Genomic DNA, 25113 nt, shown 5'->3' with positions numbered 1-25113 from the left:
TTATTATTATTATTATTATTATTATTATTATTTTCGTACTGAGGATCGAACTCAGGTCCTTGTGCTTGCAGGGCAAGCGGCAGAATCACTGAGCTAAATCCCCAGCCCAGATTCTCCATTTATAAAGTGAGAATAATAATGCTTTGTAGGAGTGTCGTGAAGAGCTAAATAAAAATACAAACAAATAGGAATAAGACAGCAGATATAATATAGAACAGTATCCAGTACATAACAGGTATGAAAGGTCTTTTGATGCCCACCTGCTGGTGACAGGAGAGAGGAAACTTCGGCCCTCAGCCCCACATTTTCCTGGCCCGTTTCACCAGTCTCAGAGCCACAGCTGTGGTCCCATGCCAAGTCCACGGAGCTCCAGGACCATTCTTCTGAGCCCCCCAAACACCTCTCACTCGAAGGGGTTGCAGAAGAACGTTTGGAGGAACGTTTGTTCCTGCTGCTGAAACTCCTGTGGGGCTCCTGCTCACCACAGCTCTGCCCCAGATCAAACCCCCACCCACCCGGTCCTCTGGGCAGGAGGTTGGGGGGGGACCGAGAAACAGCCACATCCCTTCCCCAGCCAGCTGGAGCCTGGGCTGGGATGAGAGGTTCCACTGGCAGTTAAAGTCCCCCTGGTTGTCTAATTTAATCACAGCTGTGTGCACGGTGACTCTATAAATAATTTTTAGTACGACATAACCATTATTTCACTAATTGCTTCACATGCACCCCTGGCCTGTGAGATAAATTAAAGTTTGCTGAGTCAGCACCTTTGGCCACTGTGGCTTAGGGGCCCAGGGGTTGGGGGGAGGTGCAGCCCAACAACAGAGCTCTCCCACGACAGCCTTGGCTGGCACCCTGAGCAGAAGGTGCAGGGGCCAGGGGTAAGAGGAGTCAGGAGCACTGGGGAGGAGGGGGCTGGCAAGGGTCACTAGTTATAGCTGTACAGTGTACAGTCTGCACAAGGTATTCGGTCAAGGGGGCTGAAAGTCCAAGGCCAAGACTGGAACCCAAGCCACTCCAGTCTCTGTGTTCTTTTGCCTGGCCTAGCACTTTCCAAAATCAGGAGGTGTGTCTTGAAAAACAGGCTCACTAGCCTGATGTAGTAATGTATGCCTGTACTGCCATGAATGACACTGGGAGGCTGAGGCAGGCAGGAGGGTTGCAAGTTTGAGCTCAGCCTGGGCAATTTAGTGACTTAGTGAGACTGTCTTAAAATTTTTTAAATGTTGGGGATTTTATTATGTGATGGCACTGAGTTCAGTTCCCAGTACTGAAAAAAAAGGAAAGAAAAGAAAAAAAGCTTACATGGTTGAGCAAGTTTGGGTAGCACTGAGTTAGACGGTCTCCACAGTGGGACTCAAGAGAGAGCTTGTTTGTGCTGGGACCCTACTAGTGCTACACTAAGGATTCAGTGCCCATGGTAGAAAGCTCCTGTATTACTGGCCTGCCCAGGCAGGCACGGGGCACTGTGGCTCTGAACTTGGGCCATTCCTGGCCTACACCACCAGCAAACAGGTCTCTGCCTCCCAAACATAGTAGAGTCCCCCAGACTCTGAGCCCCAGGTGGCAGCACCTGGTCTCCCTTGCTGTCTGCTGAGTCCCTCAGCCCAGCTCAGGGCCCATCTGCCAGGAGAGGGCCCTCAGGGACCGAGCCCGCCGCTGGGATACCCTGTCTGGCCCTGCGGGCTCTGTGACCTTGAGCAGATTGTCCCCGAGATCTCCCGTCACCAAGCTCTGAGTCCAAGGTGGCCAGACTCAGTTCACACCGGCTGAAGGGCTGCTTCGAGGCACAGATGCAGTGCTGACCACAACCGGTGCTTTCTAGAGGGTGAAATGCTCGAGAGTGACAGGTGATGGCTGTTCCTTGTTTTTCTTGGCTCCTGCAAAGGGCTGTGACTGGGCCATGTGGTCCTGGCTGCTGCTGACCCAGTGCTCACCTTGGAGCAGGCCGTGGGGGGCTCTCAGTACCGTGAGGAGAGGGTATCATCTCTTGTTTTATGGATGAGAAAAGAGGTTTAGAGAGGTGCTGGGGCTCACCCGAGGTGGAACAGATGTAAGTTGTAGAGCTGGGATTTGAACCCAGATCTGTCTGACTCCAAAACTTGTCTTTTCTCTCTACTCTTGACTTACTGGTCCCGTTACCGTCTTGTTCTCTGCTGTCCCTTTCTGCACAGGGTGACAAGGCAGATCTTGTAGCAGTCAAGAGACTACTGGCTGTGTCATCACTTGCTACATGTTACTAGAGACAAGGACAACTGTTTATTGAGTGTCTCCTGTGCACCTGACTTTGAGCTGGCTGCAGCAAAGCCATCACTGCTGGAGCTGAGTCCTTACCCCGAACCTATGGTGTGGAAAGAACCTCTCTCACTTCTGAGATTGACATCAAGGCTTAGAGTTAGCGTGTGACCTGCTCAACCACCTACAATTAAGAAACAGGTGGCAGGGCTGGACTTCCATCCAAGTTGGTCTGCTTCCAGAGCTGGCTGTTACCCTGCTTCTCAAGTGCCTGAAAAATCCACGGCCCTGAATAGCCAGCCTGGGTCTTGGAGAGACAGTTGGCTTTTTCTTGGCTCCCTGACTGACATGCTGGGTCGGTATGCAGATCCCCCCTTGGGACCCTCTTTCCCCACAGTGCCACTGGCCTGTCATCTCCAGGTCCCCCATTGCTGCCTGGGAAATGCTGGAGAAAGATGACAGCATGCTGGGCCCATCTTCTCCAAGGTCCCTGTTGAACATCCAGGGAGGCTGGAGGGAGGGGACGGGAGGGCAGAGAGTGAAGAGCTGCTGACACCCACGACTGATGTGGGGCCCAGCGACTCTGCCTCCCTCCCTGAGCTGACTTTAGGAGGTGGTCACAGGTTGCTCACCCACCTCCCAGGTCTCCCACCTGCCAGCCTGGCTGTTGTGGGGACAGTGACTTCCCTCAGGCCGTTCTCCCCTCCCTGGGTGAGTGCATTCCTGGCAGGCAGTTCCAGCTAGGCTTTTGTATGTAGCATTCAAGGCCTCAATATACGGCTCCAGCCTCCCCATGTCACAGTGTGCTTGCTCATTTATTTTAAAAACCTTTGCTGATTGCTTGTGTGTGCCTGGCAACGTTCCAGGTAGTAAAGAAAACAGGACAGGTAAAATCGCTGCTGTCAGGGAGGACCTGACAGTACGCGCGGGTGAACAAGTACATGCGTGATGCCAGGCAATGAAAAGGACTTAAAAGGTGGGGAAAGCAGGTGCCTCTGCCCAGCCAAAGGCTCTGCGGAGAGCGGCCAGGGGGTCAGTGAAGGGAGATGGGAAAAACAGTACATTTTAATTTCACTAACCTCTGACTGAAATGTAGCAGTTCTCTTCAATTATAGATATTGGCAACACACCATGGTGGTATGAACTGCCTGTGACTTTGTCACCAACAGAAATCAGATATTCCCTATCACATTATAGTTGTTGCAGACTTTTCAAAATATCATTGACACTCATCACTGCTTTGAAATTGTGGTAGTTAATGGAACTGCTGCTAGATCTTGTTGCTTAATGCATTAATAAAGAGGCACATATCATACTATATCACACATATGTTTTGTAAATATTTTGAAAACTGTATTTTGATATAATTGGCTGCCTTTGTAAATCTGTGTGTTTTCTTCTATGTATTTGCAAACATTATGCCGAGGGAGGGATGGAGGGCTCACCAGGGGCAGGGGCCTATGGCCCGGTGGGTGAGCAGAAAGGTGATGGAGGTGGCAGGGAAGCCCTCTCGGGAGGTGGTACTTGAGTAGAAACCTTCAGAACACAAAGGTCAAATTCTATGTGGACAGAGGGAGCCAAAAAGCTAACAACCCAGGGTGGGAAGAACAGAGGGGCCAGGGTGGCTGGCTCAAAGTAGCCACAGGGGAGAGGACTTGAGGAGCAGGGACCGCATGATGTACAATCCTATGTTCTGAGCAAGGAGGACCACGCTGAGGGGCCCTGCGCAGGGGCGATGCCTTCAGATCCGTCGACTGGAAGGATCACTTGGGGTGCTGGGCTGAGAACGGGGCGGTGAGTGATGGGCAACAAGGGAAGCAGCGAGTCCAGCAATGAAGTGGACCTGGTGGTGGCTTGGAGCAGGTAGGCGTGGGGAAGCCATCACGTTCAGGATGCGGTCTGAGGCTACAGCTTGGAGGATCTGCTTCTGCTTTGGCTCCTGCTGCCCTGGGATGTACCTTCCCGTTCCCTTGGCCCTCTGATTCTTCATCCATCTGGCAGAAGTTACCAACTGCCTGCCCTTGAACTGGCTCTCCCTTCCTCCTAATACATCCCAATATTCTCTGGGGGAGTGATGTGCCCAGCTTAGAGGCCACATATCCCAGCCTCCCTTGCAGTTTGGGGTTGCCATGGAGATCTAATTAGAAGTCATCAGGTGGGGCTACCAGGAATAGGCTTTTTATAGGGTGTTGACTCATTCTTTTTCCTCTCTTCTTCCTCTCACTTCCTTTCCAGGACACGGGCATGATGGTTAAAGTTATCTCTCCACCGAGAGATTTTTTGTGGAACTATGATACAATGGTCAAGGGAACCATGCTGCCCTTCACCTTGAGAACTGACCCTCCATCTGGGCTTCCCGTCATGAGAAAATAAATCTTTATGGGTTCAAGCTACTGTAACTCGGTCTTGTTATTAGCAGAGTAAGATTCTTACCTAATAGGACCACAAAACCGACTGCTCATTGGACATAATAGGCCCCTCAGAGTCACCACGCCTAATGCTGCGTCTGCCATCTCTAACACCCTGGATAACTTGTGAGGAGGGAGAACTGGAAGTATAAGAGCTGCACCCACACCCATCCATCCATCCATCCTTCATCCATCTCTCTTCTGCTAGATGCTGGATACCGGAGCTAGAGACACTAACAACACCAGCTACTTATTTGTGTCTCTATGACAGAACATTTCTGGAAGGATTTACTGGAAGGAAACCATGACTGTCCCCATGCAGGGAAAGTGGGTACTGGGAGACATGGGTATTTATTCCCTTTGACCTTTTGAATTCTGTAGCACACATATGTATTCACTATTTAATTAAAAATATATGTACATCTCATTTGGATTTTCAGAATTTACCTTGTTCCTGAAAGGATTTGAGGCAGCTTACGAGACTACACAGAGATGAATAGACACAGTACTGCTGTCAGGGAGTTGACAGTCTCCTGAGGAAGAGAGATGAATGAACAATTCCAATACAGTGTCACAGGAGGGGCAGAGGGGCTTGATGCCAGGCCAATCAACATGGTCTCAAATGATCCTGGTGGCTGCACTCAGCCACTGCTCCCAAGTAAGGATCTTTCTCTTGCTCCTGGTTGTGTTTGAAAAGCAAAATGTCCACCTCTAGTATGTACGCAGGGGAGGCCCCCCATCCTCCAAGTTCCAGTACTTGTGTGGCGCTGCCTCCTAAGACTCTGTCCTTGTGTCCAGACGCCCAGGCAGGGTGGCTGGCAGAGCAGCTATGGCTGGGGCAGCCCAGCACGTTGTCTACGTGTGTACACCACGTGAGTCCCACTGGTTCTGGAGGGAATGCACAGGGGACAGCAGGGAACTTGCCTCAGGCACTCTGATGTCCCGCACAGTCCTGACCCCTTCCACAGCCTCGGGCTGTAGCGTGGGGCTGGGGCTGAGGGCAGGCAGGAGCCAGGCACGGCTGGGCCTCAGAGAGGTGCAGACGGGCTGCTTGGAGAATACGGTCTTTTCAGAGCAGACCTTTGAAATCCAGCAAGAATAACTTTAAACAATAAGATGCTTCTCTCTCCCCATCGGCTGTTGCCCAGGCAACACCAGAGTGCTCAACAACTGTTTAGTTTTTTAAGAAACCAAATCTCCCTCCCTTTGGTCAGCTACCGCCAGGAAGATGAAGAGGCGGTGTAGGCACCCCTCGTGGTCCATTGTGTGGGAACCTGGGTCAGCTGCCTGCAGCAGTGACATTTAAATCTGATGCTACATATTATATATGAACCCCGAGCTGCACTCCTCTGCGCCTGGTGCTCCTTAAAGGGATGGCTTCTGGCTCCCGCTCCAGCCTCCTTGCCTGCCTGTGCCTGTTTGAGAGTCATAGTCAGAGGCTGACCTCCACCTGCCAAAGTGGCCCACAGCTGGGTGGCATCTGTTCCCAGCTCCTGCATCACCTGACCCAGGACGGCCAGGGTCACTGACTCAGCCACTGGAGAATGTTTACTCCCCCCAGCAGCCCTGCCTTTCAGGGACCTTGACAGGGCACTATTTTCCACTTTCCTGCCTGCAAGGCAGACTGGCTGTGGGGCCTCCAGTGCCTGTCATCCTCACATGCCATATAAAGAAACCAGTGGGGTCTTGAAAGAAGGCCACTAGATGTCAGACACTTCTAGACAGAGACCCTCGATTGTCCAAGGATGTAGATCTCACCACAAGCCCATTTTTCCAGATGTGGAAACTGAGGCTCAACTCAGACAAGTGACAGCTGGTGGGCATGGCAGGAACTGAACCTGGGTCAGCCGACTACAGAGCCCAGGCTCCTTGGGTCTCATCTCATTCTGCACTGGGGAGGCTGTGGGACCCCCGAACAGGTACGCAAATCTTCCTTAGCTCCTGAGGCTTGGCCACTGTCCTCTCTCAGAGGGGAGACGAGCTCCCCTTTTTGCCTCCATGAAAGGAAAAGGACAAGGTTAGAAACACAACATTCTCGGTCGTGTGTCCCTAGGCAAGTTCAAGGGTACATTTAAAACCTCACTTTGTTTCTCTGTGGAACGAAGATGCTATCCCACCGGCAGTGCGGGTCTGAGGAAGGTAATAATAAGAGCTGCCAGTTGGAACTGACATGTTTTGAGCAGTGTCCTTAGCAGCTCATTTCATCAAAATAATTTCAGCCAATAAGTATCATTATTTTTAACTCCATTTCCAGATCAGAAATGGAGGTGCAGGGAGGCGGAGTCCCACGGCTGGAAATTAGAGCTGATGAGTACAAACCATAGAGACAGGCCCTGGCGCATAGTAGGTTCACAGTAGCTGTTGGCTGCTTCTCCCAGGAAGATTACTAGAGGGGTTTCTGTCTCCCAGGAAACAAAACACGGGAGAAAGTTAAATTTAGAAACGCCAAGCCAGGTTAGAACAAGCCCTTAACCAGCCGGGCAGCAGACTCAGGGATGGGAAATTGGCTTCAGCCGCAACAAAAACCTAGCAGGGGAAATCTTGACACCTGTGAAATGAGACGGGCAGCGGCGGTGGGGAGGGAGCACCTCGGGTGGGGTGCAGGTGGGCAGTAAGGAGGGTGTCACCAGCAGCACCTAGGGCAGATCCACACCCGGACTGAGTGGGGAGTCCCTCTCCCTAGACGGGTGGCCTTGTCCTGTCCAGGAATCCCTAGAGGCTGCACGTGAGTCCCCAGCAGTGCCGGGGAACACAGGCAGATGACAAGCCACCAAGGTACAGGATAACAGTTGCTAGTTGACACTCCTGCCCCTCTCCCCATGTCCTTTCTCTGGGGGGGAGGAACCCGAGGATGCTTATCCTTCAGTTAGCCTCACCCAGTCCCATGGGAGGCCCTGTCCCCCAGTCCCCCACCCAGGCTGACTGTTTAGCATCGCTAAATGGCAAGCCCAGAGGTACAGCAAGGAAAGGGGCCAGGGTAATGAACTCCCATTGGCTTCCTTCACGAGATCACTGCCTTAATTTACGAGGCCTGAGTGAGTCTCATTTCCCCAGTGCGTGTTGAGTAATTAACTATTAATAAAAGCATTACTGAGTTAACCACGGGGGCATGTTTAATTCATGGGGCAGCCCAGGAACAGGATGGGAGGCAGGGCTCAGTGGGGGATTCCTCCCAGGGCAAAATATTAACAGCAGGATGTCCAAGCTAGGCCTACAGCCCCCCTGCAGTGGGCCATTATTTCTGCCCCTAACCAGAGGGCCCACTCCCAGGAGGTTATCTACACTGCCTACCGCCGCCTTTGCCTGCTGGCTGCAGAGTGAGAGGTGGAGAGGGTGGGGCACTGGGAGAGGTGAGCCCGGGGAGAGAGGGCTTCCTGCTTGGTGGTAATGCTGTGAGAGACCTCAGGCAGGTGCGCAGCCTCTCTGAGCCCATTTCTTATTTGGTTAGTGGGACTGTAGGCAGGGCTAAAGGAAGTCGGGGATGGGAAAGGACCTGTAAAGGGCTCCAGGCTTGTGGAAGGAACTTCCTCCCCCTGTCAGATAGAGACACTCACCGCTGTTGAGTCAGTGGGGGGAGGGAAGACACCTGCTCGTTCTAGAGAGGCTGGTGGAACAGTCTCCCCCAGGTTTCCTCATGGCGCCTGTAGGCTTTTCAAAGGCAGGTCGGCAGACCCCTTCTTGCTCTTTCCCTACATGCACCTCTGGCCAGCCAAAGTGAAATCATTCTCTTACTGCCCAAACACACCCTCCTCCCACTCACCCATGCCTCTTTGTTCTTTCCTCTGCGTGGTGTACATATCTGCCTTTGTCTTTTTAGCAAAACTCCTACTTAGTCCTGACTCAGTTCCTAGAAGTCTTTGCTTTCCTCCTGATCCAGACAGAATCTCTTATTCCCTTTTCCATAGCTCCCAGACATTCCTCTATTATGGCATCTACTCATCCACCCACCTGGCCACTATCCAACCATGCGTGCATCCATCCACCGTCCATCCTTTCAACTGAGCACCTGCAATGTGTATCTCTGATCTCGCTGGAGTTCTGGACAAGTCTGGTCTTCTCTAGACCACCAGGTCTTAATCTTTTGGGAGTTAAGGAGAACGCACATAAGCACATATAGTCCAGATGTTGCTTTCCTCTTGAGGGGTCTCTGGTTGTCCTTGGATAACTGTGGCCGTGGGTTCAGATGCACCATCGGGAATGAAGGACTTACTCCCCAGAAGCAGGGCCAGGGGGACAAGACTAGAAGACATTCCTCACCTGTCAACCTACGACAGAGGTCTTGAAGGAAACCGGGCCCACTGCCAATGACGGGTCAACTCTGCTTGCACCCCCACCCTGCGGTGGTGCCTGTGGGCTTCAGTGGACCTCAAACCACCCCCACCCCCACCAAACTCCTTACCCCTCCTGTCCCTTCTATAGGGGTTTTTCCTAAGATCACTTTACATAGTAAATAGCCTAGGCTCTGACCTGACCTCAAGTCTGCCTCCGTGCTTCCCTCCCTCTGCTGGGTAAAAGCCCTGCAGAAGTTCCTTGAGGGCAGGGACAGTATTTTAATGTCAACCATTATCTCCAGCAGCTAGCACCAGCCAGGCACATTGTAAATGCTCCAGAAACATTTGCTGAATGCATTCTAACACATTATCTTCGGGTCCTTGGTGCTGTCCCCAGCAGGAATTCTAATAAAACATTGGGAGGAAGGGATGGCCCGGCCAGCAGACGCCAGCAGGACTGGGAGCTGTTGGGCTGTTTCAGGGAAACGTATTAGTTGCCAACAAAACTGTAAATAACCATGGGAACAGAAGTCACAGTAATGGTTGCTTCGGAGCAGGGGAAGGGCCTGGTTCCTGTGGGGGCTGCATAGTTGGGCCAGGCTGGGCTGCTGTCAGTGGTGGGAACGGCCTTTCCTTCTAAAGCTAGAGCTAGAGTCTGTGAAACCTCCACTTTGGTTTCTGATATTGGAAATTCCTTCACAGAATACATTTCTATTAAATGGCTCCTGTGTGCCAGGCACTGTACCAAGGGTGAGGACCTCAGAAGACCCGGGCTCTGCTGCTGGCTGCTCCTCTCCCATGCTTTGTCACCTGGGCAGCTTATGCGCCACCCTCATCACCGATATTATCGAGAACTAATGACTATGTGCCCGGCACTGGGCAAATGCTTTACACACTGTTATTCTGCAATACTCTCACAGTTGCTTCACGGGAAATATATGCATACTACTATCATTCCTTTCTTAAAGGAAAGGAAACAGGCTCAAAGGCATCAACAACATGCCCCAGTCACACAGCAGATCACAGGGGAGGGAGAAGCAATGTTCCAAGGCCATCTTCTTGGCCACTGTGGCTTAATTTCCACAGCCATGATACAGATACCCATCCCTACTGCACTGGTTTGGTAGGGTCTGAGTAACCTCTGTGAAGAGCCAGATGGTGCTCAGTAAGTGGTTCCATTTTTTGTGTGTTTTAGGACAAGATCTTGCTATTATTTCAGGCTGGCCTTAGACTCTCTGCGACCCTCCTGCCTCAGCCTTTCAAGTGCTGGGATTACAGGTGCCGCCACACCTGGTGTCCCTTCTATTCTTTCTTCCTCATTGCCCACCCCTGTCTCTCTCTTCCTTGGGCTGGGAGGATGACTCCAAGGACAGACATCTCAAGTCCAGTGGTGTCTGTCACCACTCCCTGAATGCTGTCTCCCTAAATGGATGATCTGGAGGCCACACCTGTGGCTCTCTGGACTACAAACGGGTGCAACTCAGTCTAATACTAGTCCGTGATGCAGACAGCTGCGGCAAGGACTCTTCTGGAGCCACATAATGACTCTGGGCCACTGGGAGTTTCCCTGGTTGCATAGGAGAGTAGAACAGATCTTCAGGAGAGTAGAACAGATCTTCAGATGGTGGAGATTCCGAGCCTCCAAGACAGACACAGGCAACAGAATGAAGACGCAGGGCCTGCCTGATGGCTCAGGTCTCTCCCACAGCAAACTCCAGCTTGTACTCCTCCCCAACACAACACCGACTGCAGATGTCCTCTTATATTGGGGGCATTAACCTTCCCTCCACTGTAGGCTCCTGGGAAAGCTGGTGGGCATGTAAGCACTTAAAACTTGAACCTGCAGGTCAGCCCTCCCCTCTACTCCCCCTCCTGCAGAGGCCTGGACCAGGGGATAGACGCCACAGCCTTGGAGAGAATAGCTTCCTTCAACCTTTGCAAGCACCACGTTGCCATGGTGATATTGCACACACACCCCCCCCCATGTAGTGGTTGAGGACAGCATGGGTGGTTCGAGGGGTGAGGGTGGACATTGCCTGGCCCAGGCGGCCAGGTGACAAGGCAGGCTGGGGGGCAGGGGAGAGACATCCCCAAGGCCTTCTGGTAATTGTTGCTAAGTGAGGGGCTGTCATCGAACCCAACATATGTGTGGTGAGGGCTCCTGAATTGCACCCTGTAATTACTGCACCAGACAGCAGCCCTTGCTTCTGTGCCCAGGAGAGGGGCTGTGGGCTGACAGGAAGCTCTCAGCCACCTGAGCCAGTGAGGCTGTCCTCTCCCCACATCTCCCTGCTGGCCCTCCCATGTCATCCAGCTGGAACACGAGCTTTCTTTAATCCTGGCCTCAGCACTCGCAGTGTCCAGGGGGAAGAGGGGTGCAGGAGCCAGATAAGGCCAGCTCAGGAGCGCCCTTGGTGCTCCACCTCTGTTTGCCGAAAGCGACTGGGAAACAAAGTGGGAAGCTGATCCTAGTTGTAATTCTGCCTGCACACAGAGATGTGAGGGCCTGGGGCCAGTTAAGCCCGGGACTCAACACTTCTCAAGGATTCTTCTAAAGCAGGGGTGGCAAAAACCACAGACAGCAAGCCAGCTTACTCCCCCTGTAAAGCAGGTTTCCCTGGGACACAGCCACACCCTTGTTTCCGTGTTGTCTGTGGCTTCTCCCATGCTATAACAGCAGAGTTGAGAAACTGTAACAGATGCCATATGGTCCCCATGCTGAAAATATTTACTATCTGTCCCTTTACAGAGTTTGCAGAATGGTTCCTGAAGTATCCAAATTCTCCAAGGTTTAACTGAGGAAGTGCTAGGGGTCCAGCCAAATTATATGTTTTATCACAAGCCTTGTCCTGGACCTCACCCTCAGACCTATACTGTCCTCTCCCAAGGACCCTCTTCTGCCTGGGCTTGGACACTGGCCAGTGGGGCTGGGGCTGGAGCCTGTGTAGGGCAATGGCGCCACCTGCTGTGAGAGCCAGAGCATTCTGGAGGGACTGCTGTCCCAGGAGTCACCACAGGGCCCTGGGCTTGTCCCCTGCCCTCCTTACTTTACTGCATACTAGGGAAGCGGCCGGACTTGGTCAAGTTAGGTGAGTAGAAGGCGCAGGTCCCAGGGGCCCAGGGACCCTCCCAGTAGGCAGCACATGAACATATGTGGAGGAAGACCTCCTATGAATCCTTGCCTGGCCACTTATTCAGTTGTTTCTCTTTGATTTTTAAATTAACTTAATCCATTACCAATAATGGCAACAATCTTTAGAAAGCTTCTGAATAGGTATTAGCCCCATTTCACAGATGAAAAAACTAGCAGAGAAATTTAGGTCAAGTAGCCAGTGACAGCCAGGATTCGAACCTAGGCTGTGAAAATGTGTAAGTCTCCAGAATACTGTACTCAATACTCAATTTATTTTCTGCCTGTAGGTGTGGTGGTACCCCAGGGAGTGGGCAATGGGGCTCAAACAGAAGATGAAAGATACAGGAGGCTGGGATTCAGACCAGCCGCTGAGGGAGGCCCCAGGCAGGGAAGAAGGGGAGAGGCCATGGCTCTTCTTGTCCCCACAATGCCAGGCAATGCGAGTGGCCAGTGGACCGTAAAGCATTTATTTCCAAACTATAAATAAATCTGCTCTGAGGAAGGTGCTGTCCAGGTGATGAGGCTCCAGCCTCTCCATGTTCCCTTCCCGACTGCCACGCAGTTCACATCCAGTCCCCTTAGCCGCTAGGCATTTAGTCCTGGCTCCCAGAGCATGGCCAACAACGAAGAACCAGTCTGGTCCCTTTTCCACCATGACTGCGGTGCAGCATGGGTCCAGCTCCAGGCAGATCCTAGGCTGGCCTGGCACGCACCTTATTACCCACACTCTGAAAGGGAGGTGGGAGCCACAAACCAGACCTAGCTCCATCACAGGGTTCTGGCCAGTGGCTCTCAGCTGTTGTGAACGCCCTGGGCCCAGAGATGCTGCCTAGCATGCAGAGAGGCGCTGGTTGCTGGGTTACTTCCAACTTCCTTCCAGGCTGGTCACTGCTGCCCCTGGACCACAAGTTACTCTTCCTCATTGTCCTTGTCCTCCTGCTGGCTGGTCCGAAGCAGCAGCTCCATGTCAGGGCTGGAGCCCAAGTTCTTCAGAGGTTTAGAGCCACTGTTACCTTGGGGTAGAGATAACAGCATGGACCCAGAAAGTGCTCTGGATGTACCCTGACCTGCACGCACGCCAAGTTACCCAGGCCTCTTCCCCTATGGAGATGACCCATATCCTCTCGGGAATGGGTGGTGCAGTCCCACCACACATACTTCTAAGTTAACAAAGCAGCCAGTGCGAGGCCGGCCTGTGGAGAAAGCTACCAGGCTTTCACACTGGGGAGGCAGGTGGCTCTCCTAGGTATGGAGATGGGCAGAGGGGAAATCAGAGGCACTATTAGTCACAGACACAATGACATCTGGAAGGGCTCCTGTTACCTCTGGAGTGCAGGGCTTTGAGGGCCACATGTAGGGATATTCCCAAGAGGCAGAGGGCGAAACCCAGCCAGTTCACCAGGCTGATCTGATCGCCTAGCAGGTGAGCTGCCAGCAACAACGTGCAGACCTCCTGGGGGCAGAGAAGCAGGAAAGGGACTGTTCAGCAGCAGCTGCTCCTTCACAGAGGAGCAGAGAGCAGAGGGCCTGAGGACATTCAGAGGCTAGGTCCAGAAGTGCCCCAACTCCTGTGCAGGCAGGACATGCTGGCCTGTAGGGCAAAAAGGTCAAGGGACCGAGTTGAACTGCCAGTCTTGGTTACTGAGATACAATCAAATAGGTGCTCTCCATGGAATTCTGCCAGTAACAGAAGAAGCAAAGCAAACCCAGGCTTAGCACAGGGGTGCAGACCCTGCATCTCCAGCAGGAGCGAGGGAGAGCTTCCCTTGCAGACACCAATGCAGAGGGACATCTCTACTTTCATGGGCAGACACTGTGTCACACTGGGCTCAGAGGACACACTGCCTGAGGATGCTTCACCACAGGGACTGCAAAGAGCCCGGGTCCGACAATCCATTCTAAGGTTCTGGCCGGCAGCCGGAAGACTGTGGGGAGACCCGCATTTCTGGTTTGAGGCCATGCTCTAGGATGCCTGTGCTGGTCAGAGAAAACCTCTCTGTGGCCCTGAACAGGAAGGACTGGCGAATTGGGGGTGGGGGAAGTGAGAAGAGAGGGGAGAAGAATGGGGAAGGACAGGGGCAACAGAGGTACGACTGGCAACACACGGCACCCATACAGCACGTAACCACCCTTTCTGTGTCCACAGCAGACACTGCCAGTCAATTATGGAGCTCCACTGATGAGCCTGGATGGGGACTTCCCAACCTATGGCTCCAGGCCACTGCTATGTGAGCAGAGCTGGCATTCAAGGTCAAACCAGGACTCGTGGAGTCAGACCTGGCTTTGAGTCCCTAGCTGTACCCCCGGGTAGGTCCATTTCCCCATCCACAGTGGGAAGATGATACCACCCACAGGGCATGGGGACGGTGCAAACAAGCAGAGTGCTGTCACCCACCCAGGCATTTCTGTCTCTTCTCCAAAGGGCCTGGGGGTACAAGAGGTGGGACAGAAGACGCTGGGCTCCTAAGAAAGGACTGGGGTCACCTCTAAGTCTGTACCTTGAAAATGCCAGCAATGGAGAGTGTGAGGCTGGAGGTTCTGGAGACCAGGAGGAACTCAGAGAAGCCCAAACCAAAGGCAAGAATCCCGCCAAGGAAGAGGCTCCCAAGCACCCGCAGGAGTAGCCCTGTGTCCTGGAAACGGAAGATTTTCTCAGACGTGGACAAATGGAGACCTGAAAGCAATGGGGAGAGAGAGTGGGAGGCCAGGTCCTGCAGCGCCTCAGCCAACCCTGCCCATCAACCAGGTAAGCTCTGTCATCACTGCAGTGAGCTCTGAGCACCTGCTGTCTACAGCCAAGAACAAGAACAGAAGGTACCCAATAATCCCACACAGATGGCCTGAGACCTAGGGACACTGCTGGGGGAACAGGGATGGCTGCCAGGGAGCCCTAGGGCAAAATAAGTCAGCCACCCTTAAGGGCAGTGATATGAACCCACAGCCGCAGCAGAGGAGGTGGCACTGCACAGAAAATCCAGAGCAGAGCATCACTGCTTCAGAATGGTTGCTGTTTCGGTGCTGGGGATGGAACCCAAGGCCTCATGCATGGTAGGTAAGCACTCTGCCACTGAGATACAGCCACAGCCCAGGTCTATCGGACTTGGGCCGAGCTATCCCCTTTCTGGACCCATTTTCTTCCTGATAAAACAACAGAACTGGGACTAGCTTGGTGTTTCTCCAAAAAGCAACATGATTCACTCAACACTTCTCAAACACACACACACACACACATGGTCTTGACCTTTGGCTCCAGAATCCACACACATGCACACAATACACCAGGATCCATGGCCTGTCTGAGAGCATGACTTCCTGGGTCTTTCCCATCAGCAGCAAAGCTCCCAGTGCCTTATCAGCCGGGGGTAAAATCAGCCCCACAATGGGTACAACAGAGACACCTGTGGGTGCTGGAAGCACACGTGAACTTTGGGAATTTTGGAGGGACGTGCCAAAGAAATGTAGAGTGATGGTCCCCCCTCCCTACCAGGCCAGCAGCCTCCAATGTAGGACATTTTGTTTGGTGCTGGGCTCAGCAGTACTGCAAAGGCGTCGGCAAATTGAAGGGAATTCAGGGAAGAGCAACATAAGTAATGAAGGCGCTTGGGGGATTAATTTACCAGAAAAGATTAAAGGAGCTAAATCCATGCAGCTTTGCTAAGTGGTGACTACCAGGGGCTTTTGGATGAGGGTTTGCAGAGATGGTGCAGATGCCCAGGGAGGGAGGGGACGAGTGCGGTGTTTGGTACAAGAGGGCATAATGAAGGAATGGGGAGAGATTTTTAAAAAGGAAAAACACAAGGCTCTGAACAGAAGTTTCCTGGACAACGGGGCTGCAGAATAATTTTCTCAGGGAGGTTGGAGACGCTTCACTGCTTGAGACTTAAATGGATGTGGGACAGAATTTTCTGTAATGACCCTGAGGATAGTGGGGACTCTGGGAGGAAGAATAAATAGATAGAGGACAAAGACTAATCCCAAAACACGGGAGGAAGGAAGGTACCGCCCATCCTGTTCAATTGTACCTGTCTCTCCTCTTCTCTGGAAGCTCAAAGGGGAGGGGAACAATACATGGAATCCCAAGGGTCTTGCTTGCTGGCTGCTGGCTCCTGATTTCCAGTCCCTGGCCCCCACCCACCAAGCCCACACTTAGCTGACCCAGCCCAGACTCCCTAAACACAAGCACTGCTGTATGCCTGGTCCCAGCTGAACCTCCTGCCCCACCTTCCAGGAAACCTTGTTCCCAAGCCCACCCACATTCCACCCATCCTCCAAAATGCACGATCTTAGGTGCAGTGTGCACAGTGAGGGGACCTGACCACCTGGGAGCCAGGAGGCTGGATCCACATTTGGCTCGTGCCTGTTTCCTTCACCTGCAAACTGGAGATAGTAACAGCACTCCACATTTGGTTCGGGGGAGGATTAAATGAGAGAGTGTGTTAATGTGTACCTTCAGAGCTCTGTACAGTCAGTGTTGTCCCCTGTACAGTGTATATACACTTTCTTTGCAGCACTCGTCACACTGGACTCGAGTCATTCTGTTTGTGTGTCTGTCCAGACCCAAACTATGGCAGCTTTGACCAGGGACCTCTGTGGTCAGCACCGTGCTGGGTTTTCTGTGCTGATGTGCCCCAGGGGTGAATGATCCAACATACCTTCAAATACGGCAAAGAGAGGGAAGAGCCCTAGAAACATGAGTGGCTGCAGGTGGAACATAGTGTCGATGGGGTTCTGGAGGCCTGCAGGATGGGGACACACGGGGCCATCAGGTCTGGCCTAAACTTGCACAGCCTCCAGCCTTCCTGCGCCCGCCCTGCTCACACACGCTCACCCAGATCGGCCTTCTGCAGGAGCAACTGGGTGAGGGTCCAGCGAATGCCACCAATGAACGAGGCTGCCAGCACCAAAGCAAAGCCCTCCACGTTGAACTGGGTAGACTTGTAGGTGAACATGAAGAGGCCAACAGCAATGAGCAGGACCACCAGGACCAGTGCTGCACGCTAGGAGGATGGGAAGCAGGTGCAGCTAATTCAGGGGGCTCCAGTGGCAAAAGTTCATCACCCTGGAGGCTTCTTCCACCCCTCTACCCTCCCAGGGTCATAGGTGGTCCTTGCCTGTTTACGTCCACAGGGCAGACATTCAAGCTGGATGTTCCCAATATTCCTACCTGTTCTAAGATACTAAAGGACTTTCTGATGTCTGCCCCAGGCCCCCAAGACTCCCCCTCCCTCTGGGCCTAGCAACAAAGGGCTACAGGCTCACAGAATAGGGGTGCTCTAGGACTTGGCCCTACAGCACTCTGGTGCTTTCCCTTTCTGTCAGTGTCCTGCTGTGCTTTTCTAAATGTTCTGCATATTGCCCCTGTGTCTAGGTCCCCTTTTAGAAAAGGAAGTTACTGCCACCTAGGCTGGGCCTGTCTCCTCTGTTACACAGAGTGACAAGCCACTGCTCAGATTCTCTCTTTTATTCTTGGCATCTGTGGGGTAGGAGGGACAAGAGGTGCAGAGGCCTCACCAGCTCCTCCAGCTTGAAGATCAGAGAGAAGATCAAGATGAAGAGGACGGCTGAGGATTTGGTCATTGTGTACCTAAAAGCAGAAATTACCCACAAAGCACTGCTGGAGCCTGGGGCTCAGAGCTACCACCCAGAAAAGAGGCCAGAGCACAGACCAGTGGGTTGGGAAAGGGAAGGGGAAGCGGGAGACCCCTTGAGTTCCCAGAGGGCAACTGGCACTGTTCAGTGTAGGAGGGCAACCAGGGTACAAAGACCAAAAAGAGCTGGCTATCATCTGGACTGATAGGTGATCTTTCACTAGAAGAAATTTCTAAGTAGCCTCTGTCACCAGGAAGAATTGCAATTGAATTTGCTGAGTCCCATTCCTTACCTAGACCTTGGCCAAGACCAGGTAAGGAAGAAGGATGAGCAAATAGGGGACACAGGAAGGCAGAGACTGATGCAAGACAAGGGAGAAGAACTACCACGCAGCCCTGTGCCCGCCCTGAGCTCTGAGGTGGTTACAGACTATGCACCAGCCCCTCCTTTCCTTGCTACTCCACAGCCTGTTCTCCCCCTGCTGAGACTGCAAATACTATTTGAGCCCCCTGGCTTCCCCCAGCTGCCTGGCAGGCAGGCACAGCATCCCCTCTGCGCTCGGCTTACGGAAGAGGCTGGAGACTTCCTGGAGAGCGGCTGGGTGCCAGTGAGGAGCTGAGAGAACAAGAGCTGGTCCCAGAGGGTGATGGAGTGGCTGGCCCATTGGCCGGGTGTGTAGACAGCCAGCTGGACAGACAGAGAGAGCTTGAGCCTGAAGGGAGGTTGCAGGGAATGGCTGGTACTCACAGCGAGACAGTGATGTAGAGGAAGCTCCAGTTGGACAAGCCCACGTCAAGTGCTGTTGCCAGGGCTGTGGAGACAAGGGGCATCTAGGGACACCCAGCCAATGTGGCCAGGATATTCCTGGGGTTCCTTCATGGATCCCTCTGGGAATCTCAGGCCTTCCTTTACACCCAGCAACCAGATGGCTAACATGTGGCAAAATGTGGGGGTGGGTCAGCACTTGGGTGGGAGTCCATTCTGACTGGGCCGCTTATGTGACTCCCATTTGTTAACCAATTTGAAGGTCACAGTGGTAATGACCTGATCCTGTCGCTTTTCTAGTGAAAACCCTTCTCTAACAGGATGCGACACAAACTCAGCACACCTGGCCCTCCAGGACCGGACCCCTGCTGGGTCTCTGGTTTCTTATTTCTCTTATGTCCTCAGCCTCCGAGGACACTCATGGACTTCACTTGCTGCCCCGTCCTCCTTCCCAGGACTAAAGGTCCTACCCACCCTTCAGGTCTCACTGAATCAGCACCTGATCTGGGAAATCTTCCCACCAGTGCTGGCTAACTGTGGTTACCTTCCTTCCTCTGCTCTGTTGTGCACCTTGTGGCCCTGTCACACAGCACCACCAGGATGGGAACCCCGGCCACACTCCAAGAAGGGGATGGTGAGGGGCAATATACAAGGGGAAGGGCCAGGCTTCAAGACCAGGAGCACTTCTTCTGGCCTGGCTCTCCTCGGCCTTCCTCTTGCTATGACACATACCTGTGGGGGCCACTCTTCTGAGGTAGTCGGTCCAGCTCAGCACCACTCGGGCCCTGTGGCTGGAGCACTGAACCAGTGCCCTGGACATGGCGGAGAAGAGGAAGATCACAGCCAGGTGCAGCATTGTCATGAAGAGGGGAAAATGGAAGCTCTGTGGAAGCCCAAAGAAAGGGCTCAGCTTGATGCAGATGGCCTGGCCCTCCTTGCCTTGCTTCCTCCCTCCATCTGGTGTCAGAGGGCAGAGCTTGTAGCTGGCAGTGCAAAGGGGTCTCAGATGCATTACAATCTCTTAGACTGAGAATTTTTATTTTTATTTTTTAATTTCTTTTGGTTTTTTGAGACAGGGTCTCACTATGTAGTTCAGACTGCTCTGAAACTCACTGTGTAGCCCAGGCTGGTCTCAAACTCACAGCGATCCTCCTGCCTCAGCCTCCCAAGTGCTGGGATTATAGGTGTGCGTCACCACGCCCGGCTTAGACTGAGAATTTCAATCCCCATTTTAGAGGTCATATAGAAAAGTGGCAGCCCAGGGGCTGACTTGCAGCCCCGGGGTATATCTAGCACTTCAACACACCTGCCAGCTACCTGCTCAGCCCTGCCCATGGAAAGAGTTGCTATGTCCCAACATGGCTGAACCAACCATGGCCACCTTCAGTCCAGGCCCTGCCCTGGCGAAGTCTCTAGTTACCTTCGTCAGCCATTTGTTGTAGAAGGTGATGCCGATGGAGAAGCAGTAGTAGAGAAGAACCAGCCCCAGGGTGAACACTGCCTTCCACACAAAGGCCAGGTCAAGGGCCCAGCGCCCCATCCGTGGAAGCTGCGGTGTCCAGCTCCTACCCAGCAGGGACAGGCACCCTCCTGGAGATAGTTCACAGGAAGAAGGATGAACTGGACCACGACTTTCAACAAGCAGGTACCCTGGCTGGAAGCGTTCTCTTTGTCTCCATGATTCAGAAGGATCCAGAGCCCCAGGTGGGTCCTTACCTAAGGGGCTGGTGGCCTGAGCTGACCAATTCCATGGTGAGCGGGATGTAGAGCTCTGGGTCCCTGGGTCTGCTCCTGGAAAGACCAGAAGACGGCTATGGTGGCTCAGGCAGGGAGAGGCCTGGGAGCGGAGGGCTGTGTGGCTCCTGAGGGCCTGGCCCACAGCAGTACACTCACAGAGCCCTGTCACCTCAAGTTGTTCTCCACAGGATGCCACCAAAATGACCTTTTCACACATAAATCGGATCATGTGGACCATTCAGCGGCTTCTAGTGCTCTTATGATAAAGGTCAATGTCCTTCCTGGGACTCCTGAGGCCCTGATTTGGCCCTGCCCATCTCACCAGCCTCAGCTCCAGGACTCCCTGGGGCAGTCCTGCAGCTGCCCTTATCTCCCGATGGGGATCCTCCTCGAGAAGTAGGGCCCTACTCACCCTTCAGTCCTTCTCTCAGGTCTCCTACTTATCTCGGGATCAAATGCCACTTGCTGGAGACACTCTACTCCCCATGAACACACGTGGCCTCAAGGCTCCTCTACTTTTCCTTCTCACTTGTATGGGGTGTGATCTGAGTAATATCTGTGTCCCCTCAAGACTAACACAATGCTGGGGATGTAGCTCAGTGGTTCTGCCGCCTGCCTCACAAGCGCAAGGTCCCAAGTTTGATCCCCGGTACAAAAAAAAAAAAAAAAAAAAAAAAAAAAAAAAAAAAAAAAAAAAAACTGTAAAAAACACAAGGACAGGGACAGCCTGTCCATACAGGCCTTTTGTATACTGGCAGTCTGTAAGTTTTCCTTTAGGCCTGATGACTCGGAGAGTGCATGTGACTTTTAGGGAATTGATACGGTCTTTGTAATTAAAAGTAGACCAAGAAATACACACCTATTTGGCCCTAGCCTCCCTCTAACAATTCCTCCCATGGAGGTGGTACCTGCTTAGGATCTTGCCTTTCTACCAGTCCAACAACCATGATGAGCACCCAGGACATGCCAGCCTCAGAGGGGAATGCAGACCTGTTGGTACCTAGGGCAACCTGGGCCCTGCATCACCACGCTTGCCTCTTCATTTACATGCTCCTCTTCTGCACTGCCCCTGAGACCTTTCCCCCACTGAAATGCTATTCCTTGTGGAAGCCTTCCTAGAACCACCTGCGCCGACCTCCCTCACATGCCCCTTTTTGAAGGGACCGATTATATCCTTCTCTGCAATTGAAACCTGTATGGTCACTTTCCCGCTCCCAAGGCAAACTGGGAGCTGACACCAGGCTTTACCCAAAGGGCTCCTGAGGGTTGTATTTATCTTCAGAGGGGCTTTGGAAACCTGTGGTGGGTATTTGGAGGATACTTTTGGTACAGAGTAAGCAACTGTTCTGCATTTGACATGACTTAGTCACGAGTGGTTCACTTATGATTACCCGAACCTAGAACCCAACTCAGGTATGTGTTACATCTGTTTACATATGTTTTATATGTGAACAGAGTGGCTTTCCTACTATGTACTGAAATTTCCAAGAAAATAATTACCATGTACACCAAGGGGAGACTACCTTTTTTGTCAAAATAGTACCAAGAGTTTCTGTTCTGGACAAGCTGTACTAACTACAGCAATGGGTTTCTGAGCCACCAACACACCATAGTGGTGAGTCTGCATTTGTGGCTATCACATGTCTAGAAGTTCTACAGGAAGGGGACACACTGGCTAACTCATTCTTACTGTAATACTTGTCCCCAGAAACTTAAGAATGGAACACATTTTCTTTTATTGTATATTACTTTCCATTGTATTATATTTACGGCAACAGTGATTCTAAAAAAAATTATGTGTAGGCAGCTTTTACTAATCATAGGTTTCACTTTAGGATAACAAAGGGGGTTGTTATGAAATTATTCATGATAAGAAGGGTGTACTAGATCCAGCGCATTGAGTGCAAATGAATGTTATTATCTTCGTGTTGTCTCACTCCTTGAAATTCTTTCAGCTGATATCGCCCCTGTATGTATCTGGCTCAGATTCCCCATGAGCTCCAGAGGCATAGCCAACTGCCTACCTGGCCTCTTCATGTGGATGCCTAGTGTCGGGCCACTCACACCCAGTGTCCAAAACAGGCCTGTTTCCCACCTCCACCCCAAGCCAAATCAGTTCCACTACTCACTTTCCAGTACAGGGCATGATCATTTGCCTATTCTCATCCTTGATTCCTTTCCTTCAGCCCCTACTGCACAGCTGTGCCTCTGCACAGCTCTAGCTTTGAAAAACACTTCAGTGTGATCAGATCTTCTGACCCACATGTCTGCTGACCAAGCCCCTATCCTCTCCCCAAAGGTCTGCAGGAATCCCTTGCTGGATTCTCTCCACTCCTCCAGCGATTCCAGCTAGACTGCTGCTAGCATGGTTAGGGTGGGACACACAGGCCTCAAACAAGACCTCAAGGCTCACATCCTTTGCTCTACCACAAGGTTTCTCCTGTCTTTTGTTTTGTTTTGTTTTGGTGCTGGGGATTGAACTCAGGACCTTGCACTTGCAATGCAGGTGGAGTCACCACTGAGCTAAATCCCTGGCCCTTGACTTGGTTTTGATGTTGGGAGTCCAACACAGGGCATCATACATGCTAAGCTTGTGTTTTACCACTGAATTTCACCCCAGCTACCCCAGGGTTTCCAACCTTTGCCCTTCAGACATTTGGGGCCAGATTAATCTTTGTGGAATTAAACTTGTCCTATTCACTGTAGGATCTTTAGCAGCACCCCTAGTTTCTACCCGTTAATATCAAGAGCATCTGTATAACCAATTCTAAGTTGTAATGGCCAAAATTGTGCTCAGAGATTATCAAATGATGTCTGGGGATCAAAAATGCTCCCTGCTGGCACTAAAAGGACTTTCTTCCTGGCACTTGCTCCTTAGGTCCTTCCAGTGGCCTCCAAGCCAGAGGAGTCTGTCTCTACTGTCAATTAACTTCTTGCATCTTAAACTTTTGATGCAGTTACTGCTTCAATTCTGCAATGCTCTCCTTCCACGTTCAAATCCTTCCTTTCCTTCAAAGAGCTTATCTAGGTTCCCCAACTACAGGAAATTCTACCCTAGGACACAGGGCACTGTCTCAAAGTTAACAAGGCTCATTTTCTTATTAGTATTCAGAACACCTAACCTAACACCAGACCTCAGCTAAAAGTACCCTTTGAAATCACACAGCCACTTACTAACTGTGCATTCATTAAGTAACCTTATTTGCCTAGCACTGGAGATACATACATACATAAAACTGATAAGGTCTTCACCCTCATTCTACGGTGAACAAGACCAGGCTTAAAGGGCCAAATGCTTTTTTTAATCTCACTTGCCCAGGAAAGGAATTCCCTATTTTACCTCACTTTCCCAAGGAACAGTTTCACTAGGAACAACAGCCCCAAAAGAGCAGGGTTAGTGCACCACCATAGGACCTGGCTCTCAATTTTCCCACCTCTTCTCAAAACTGTGGGCTTTGAAGTTAGAGACTTGGAAGCAAATCCTGCTGCTTTTACTTACTACTGCCTGACCCTAAATTACATGACTCAATTCCTTAAGCAGTGACAGGGGATTAAAACACCTGCCTCTTTGGGAGGGGAGTCAAGGGCATCAGGTACAGTACTTGATGCTGGCTCAAGGTCGGGGCTCACTTGTCTCTAGTTCTCGTTACAGCCAAACTTCTCCAGTGGCCCTGCACAGACAGCTATACCCACTTACCTGCCTCACTTCAGCCTGCTCTTATTGCCCCCAAGGCATTACGCTTCCTCTCTGCTGCCTCTTCAGGGGCCAAGTCTGTTCCATAGTACTTTGTTTTCCTTTTCAGTACTGGGGCTTGAACCCAGGGTCTTTGCACTGACCTACATCCCCAGCCCCTTTTTCCTATTTTTTTTATTTTGAGTTAGGACCTCACTGAATTGCTAAGTTGCCCAGGCTGGTTTTAGTTTTTTCTTTTTTGGTACCAGGGATCAAATTGGGACCTTGCAATTGCAAGGCAGGCAGCAGAACCACTGAGCTAAATCCCCAGACAAATCTGTTCTGCTTCTACATAACCACTTCCTTCTTCTGGAGAAACTTCTCAGGTGCCACCAACATCCTGGTTTTTCTTTCTCCTTTCTGCATTCTTTCTTGGTCTTCATGGCTGACACCACCTCTTCAACTCAACTTGGAAGAACTGGGAACCTGAAGTTTAGACCTTTTCTATCTTACTTCTTTCTTATCTTACCCTCAGTAATCTCATGGAACTCCACAGACCCAATTTCTGCATTCATTAGCCCTGACCTCCTGTGACCACAGGCTATTTGTTTTGTTGGTGGCTCTCCTCTAGATACCTAAAACTTAGAGGATTCCCTAAGAATTATTATTCTAATTATTCCTCATGCCTCCAAACTGTTCCAAAGAACAGTAATTTAGAAAGTGCCACCATAGTACACTTGATTACTTAAGCCAAACGCAAACATCAAAGATGAAGTCATCTTTGAGCACCCCTTCCACTTTCATTTCCTCAAATGCTGCCCTGTCAGTTCCACCTTAAGGACCTCTTGTCCCATGCACTTTTCTCTTCGCTTCTGCTCCCACAAGCACAGTCTGGTACCTTTCACCTACTTCCCACAGCTGGGCTCCCAGCTGGTCTCTCTCCGTTTCCTCTTTTGCTTCCACACTCTGGAGTCCACGAAGTTGCCAGAAATGCCTTAAAAACGCATAGTAGTCTGAGCCCTTCGAAGGCTGATTCCACCCCTCGGCTCAGGTCACTAAGGAGGCTCCCGCGATCTGGTCTCTGCCACCTCATCTTCCTACTGCTACCCCCAGCAGCAACTACCGTGACCTCCTGCGGTTCACAACACACCAAGCAAGCCTTGTCCTTCTCGACACTTGCAGCTCCTTGTGCTCCGCGTGCCTTCGCTGGGCCGACCTCTTTCCCTCCCGGTGCTCGTGGCACTTCTCACCGCCTGACGTTTCCGCGTTAGCTCACGAGTGCCCCGCCCGCCCCCCCCCTACCAG

The 25113-nt window shown here is 51.8% G+C and overlaps 1 protein-coding gene across 4 annotated transcripts in view; it reads right to left on the bottom strand.

Annotated features, from left to right (window-relative positions):
- Window positions 1-12302: 12302 nt before the first annotated feature.
- Window positions 12303-25113, bottom strand: part of Slc35c2 (solute carrier family 35 member C2) — a 13098-nt gene continuing 287 nt past the window's right edge. The window contains exons 1-11 of one of the 4 annotated variants that reach the window (XM_010626214.3): window positions 24959-25087; window positions 20115-20189; window positions 19819-19988; window positions 19131-19281; window positions 18381-18444; window positions 17556-17628; window positions 16873-17041; window positions 16697-16780; window positions 14543-14718; window positions 13368-13497; window positions 12303-13057 (exon numbers count right to left, since the gene is read on the bottom strand). In XM_010626214.3, coding sequence (XP_010624516.1) covers window positions 12954-13057; window positions 13368-13497; window positions 14543-14718; window positions 16697-16780; window positions 16873-17041; window positions 17556-17628; window positions 18381-18444; window positions 19131-19281; window positions 19819-19938 — 1071 coding nt within the window. In that variant the 5' untranslated portion in view covers window positions 19939-19988; window positions 20115-20189; window positions 24959-25087 and the 3' untranslated portion in view covers window positions 12303-12953. Of the gene's footprint in view, window positions 13058-13367; window positions 13636-14542; window positions 14719-16696; window positions 16781-16872; window positions 17042-17555; window positions 17629-18200; window positions 18445-19130; window positions 19282-19818; window positions 19989-20114; window positions 20190-24958; window positions 25088-25113 lie in introns of those variants that run through there. The other 3 variants (XM_010626213.2, XM_033767049.1, XM_010626216.2) reach the window with 3 other exon arrangements.

The sequence above is a fragment of the Fukomys damarensis genome, unplaced genomic scaffold (assembly GCF_012274545.1).
Source record: "Fukomys damarensis isolate Sample0158 unplaced genomic scaffold, DMR_v1.0_HiC HiC_scaffold_22, whole genome shotgun sequence".
In the NCBI taxonomy this organism is placed as follows: Eukaryota; Metazoa; Chordata; class Mammalia; order Rodentia; family Bathyergidae; genus Fukomys; species Fukomys damarensis.
The sequence above is the reverse complement of the archived record's forward strand: the minus strand, read 5'-3'. Positions and strand labels throughout refer to the sequence as shown.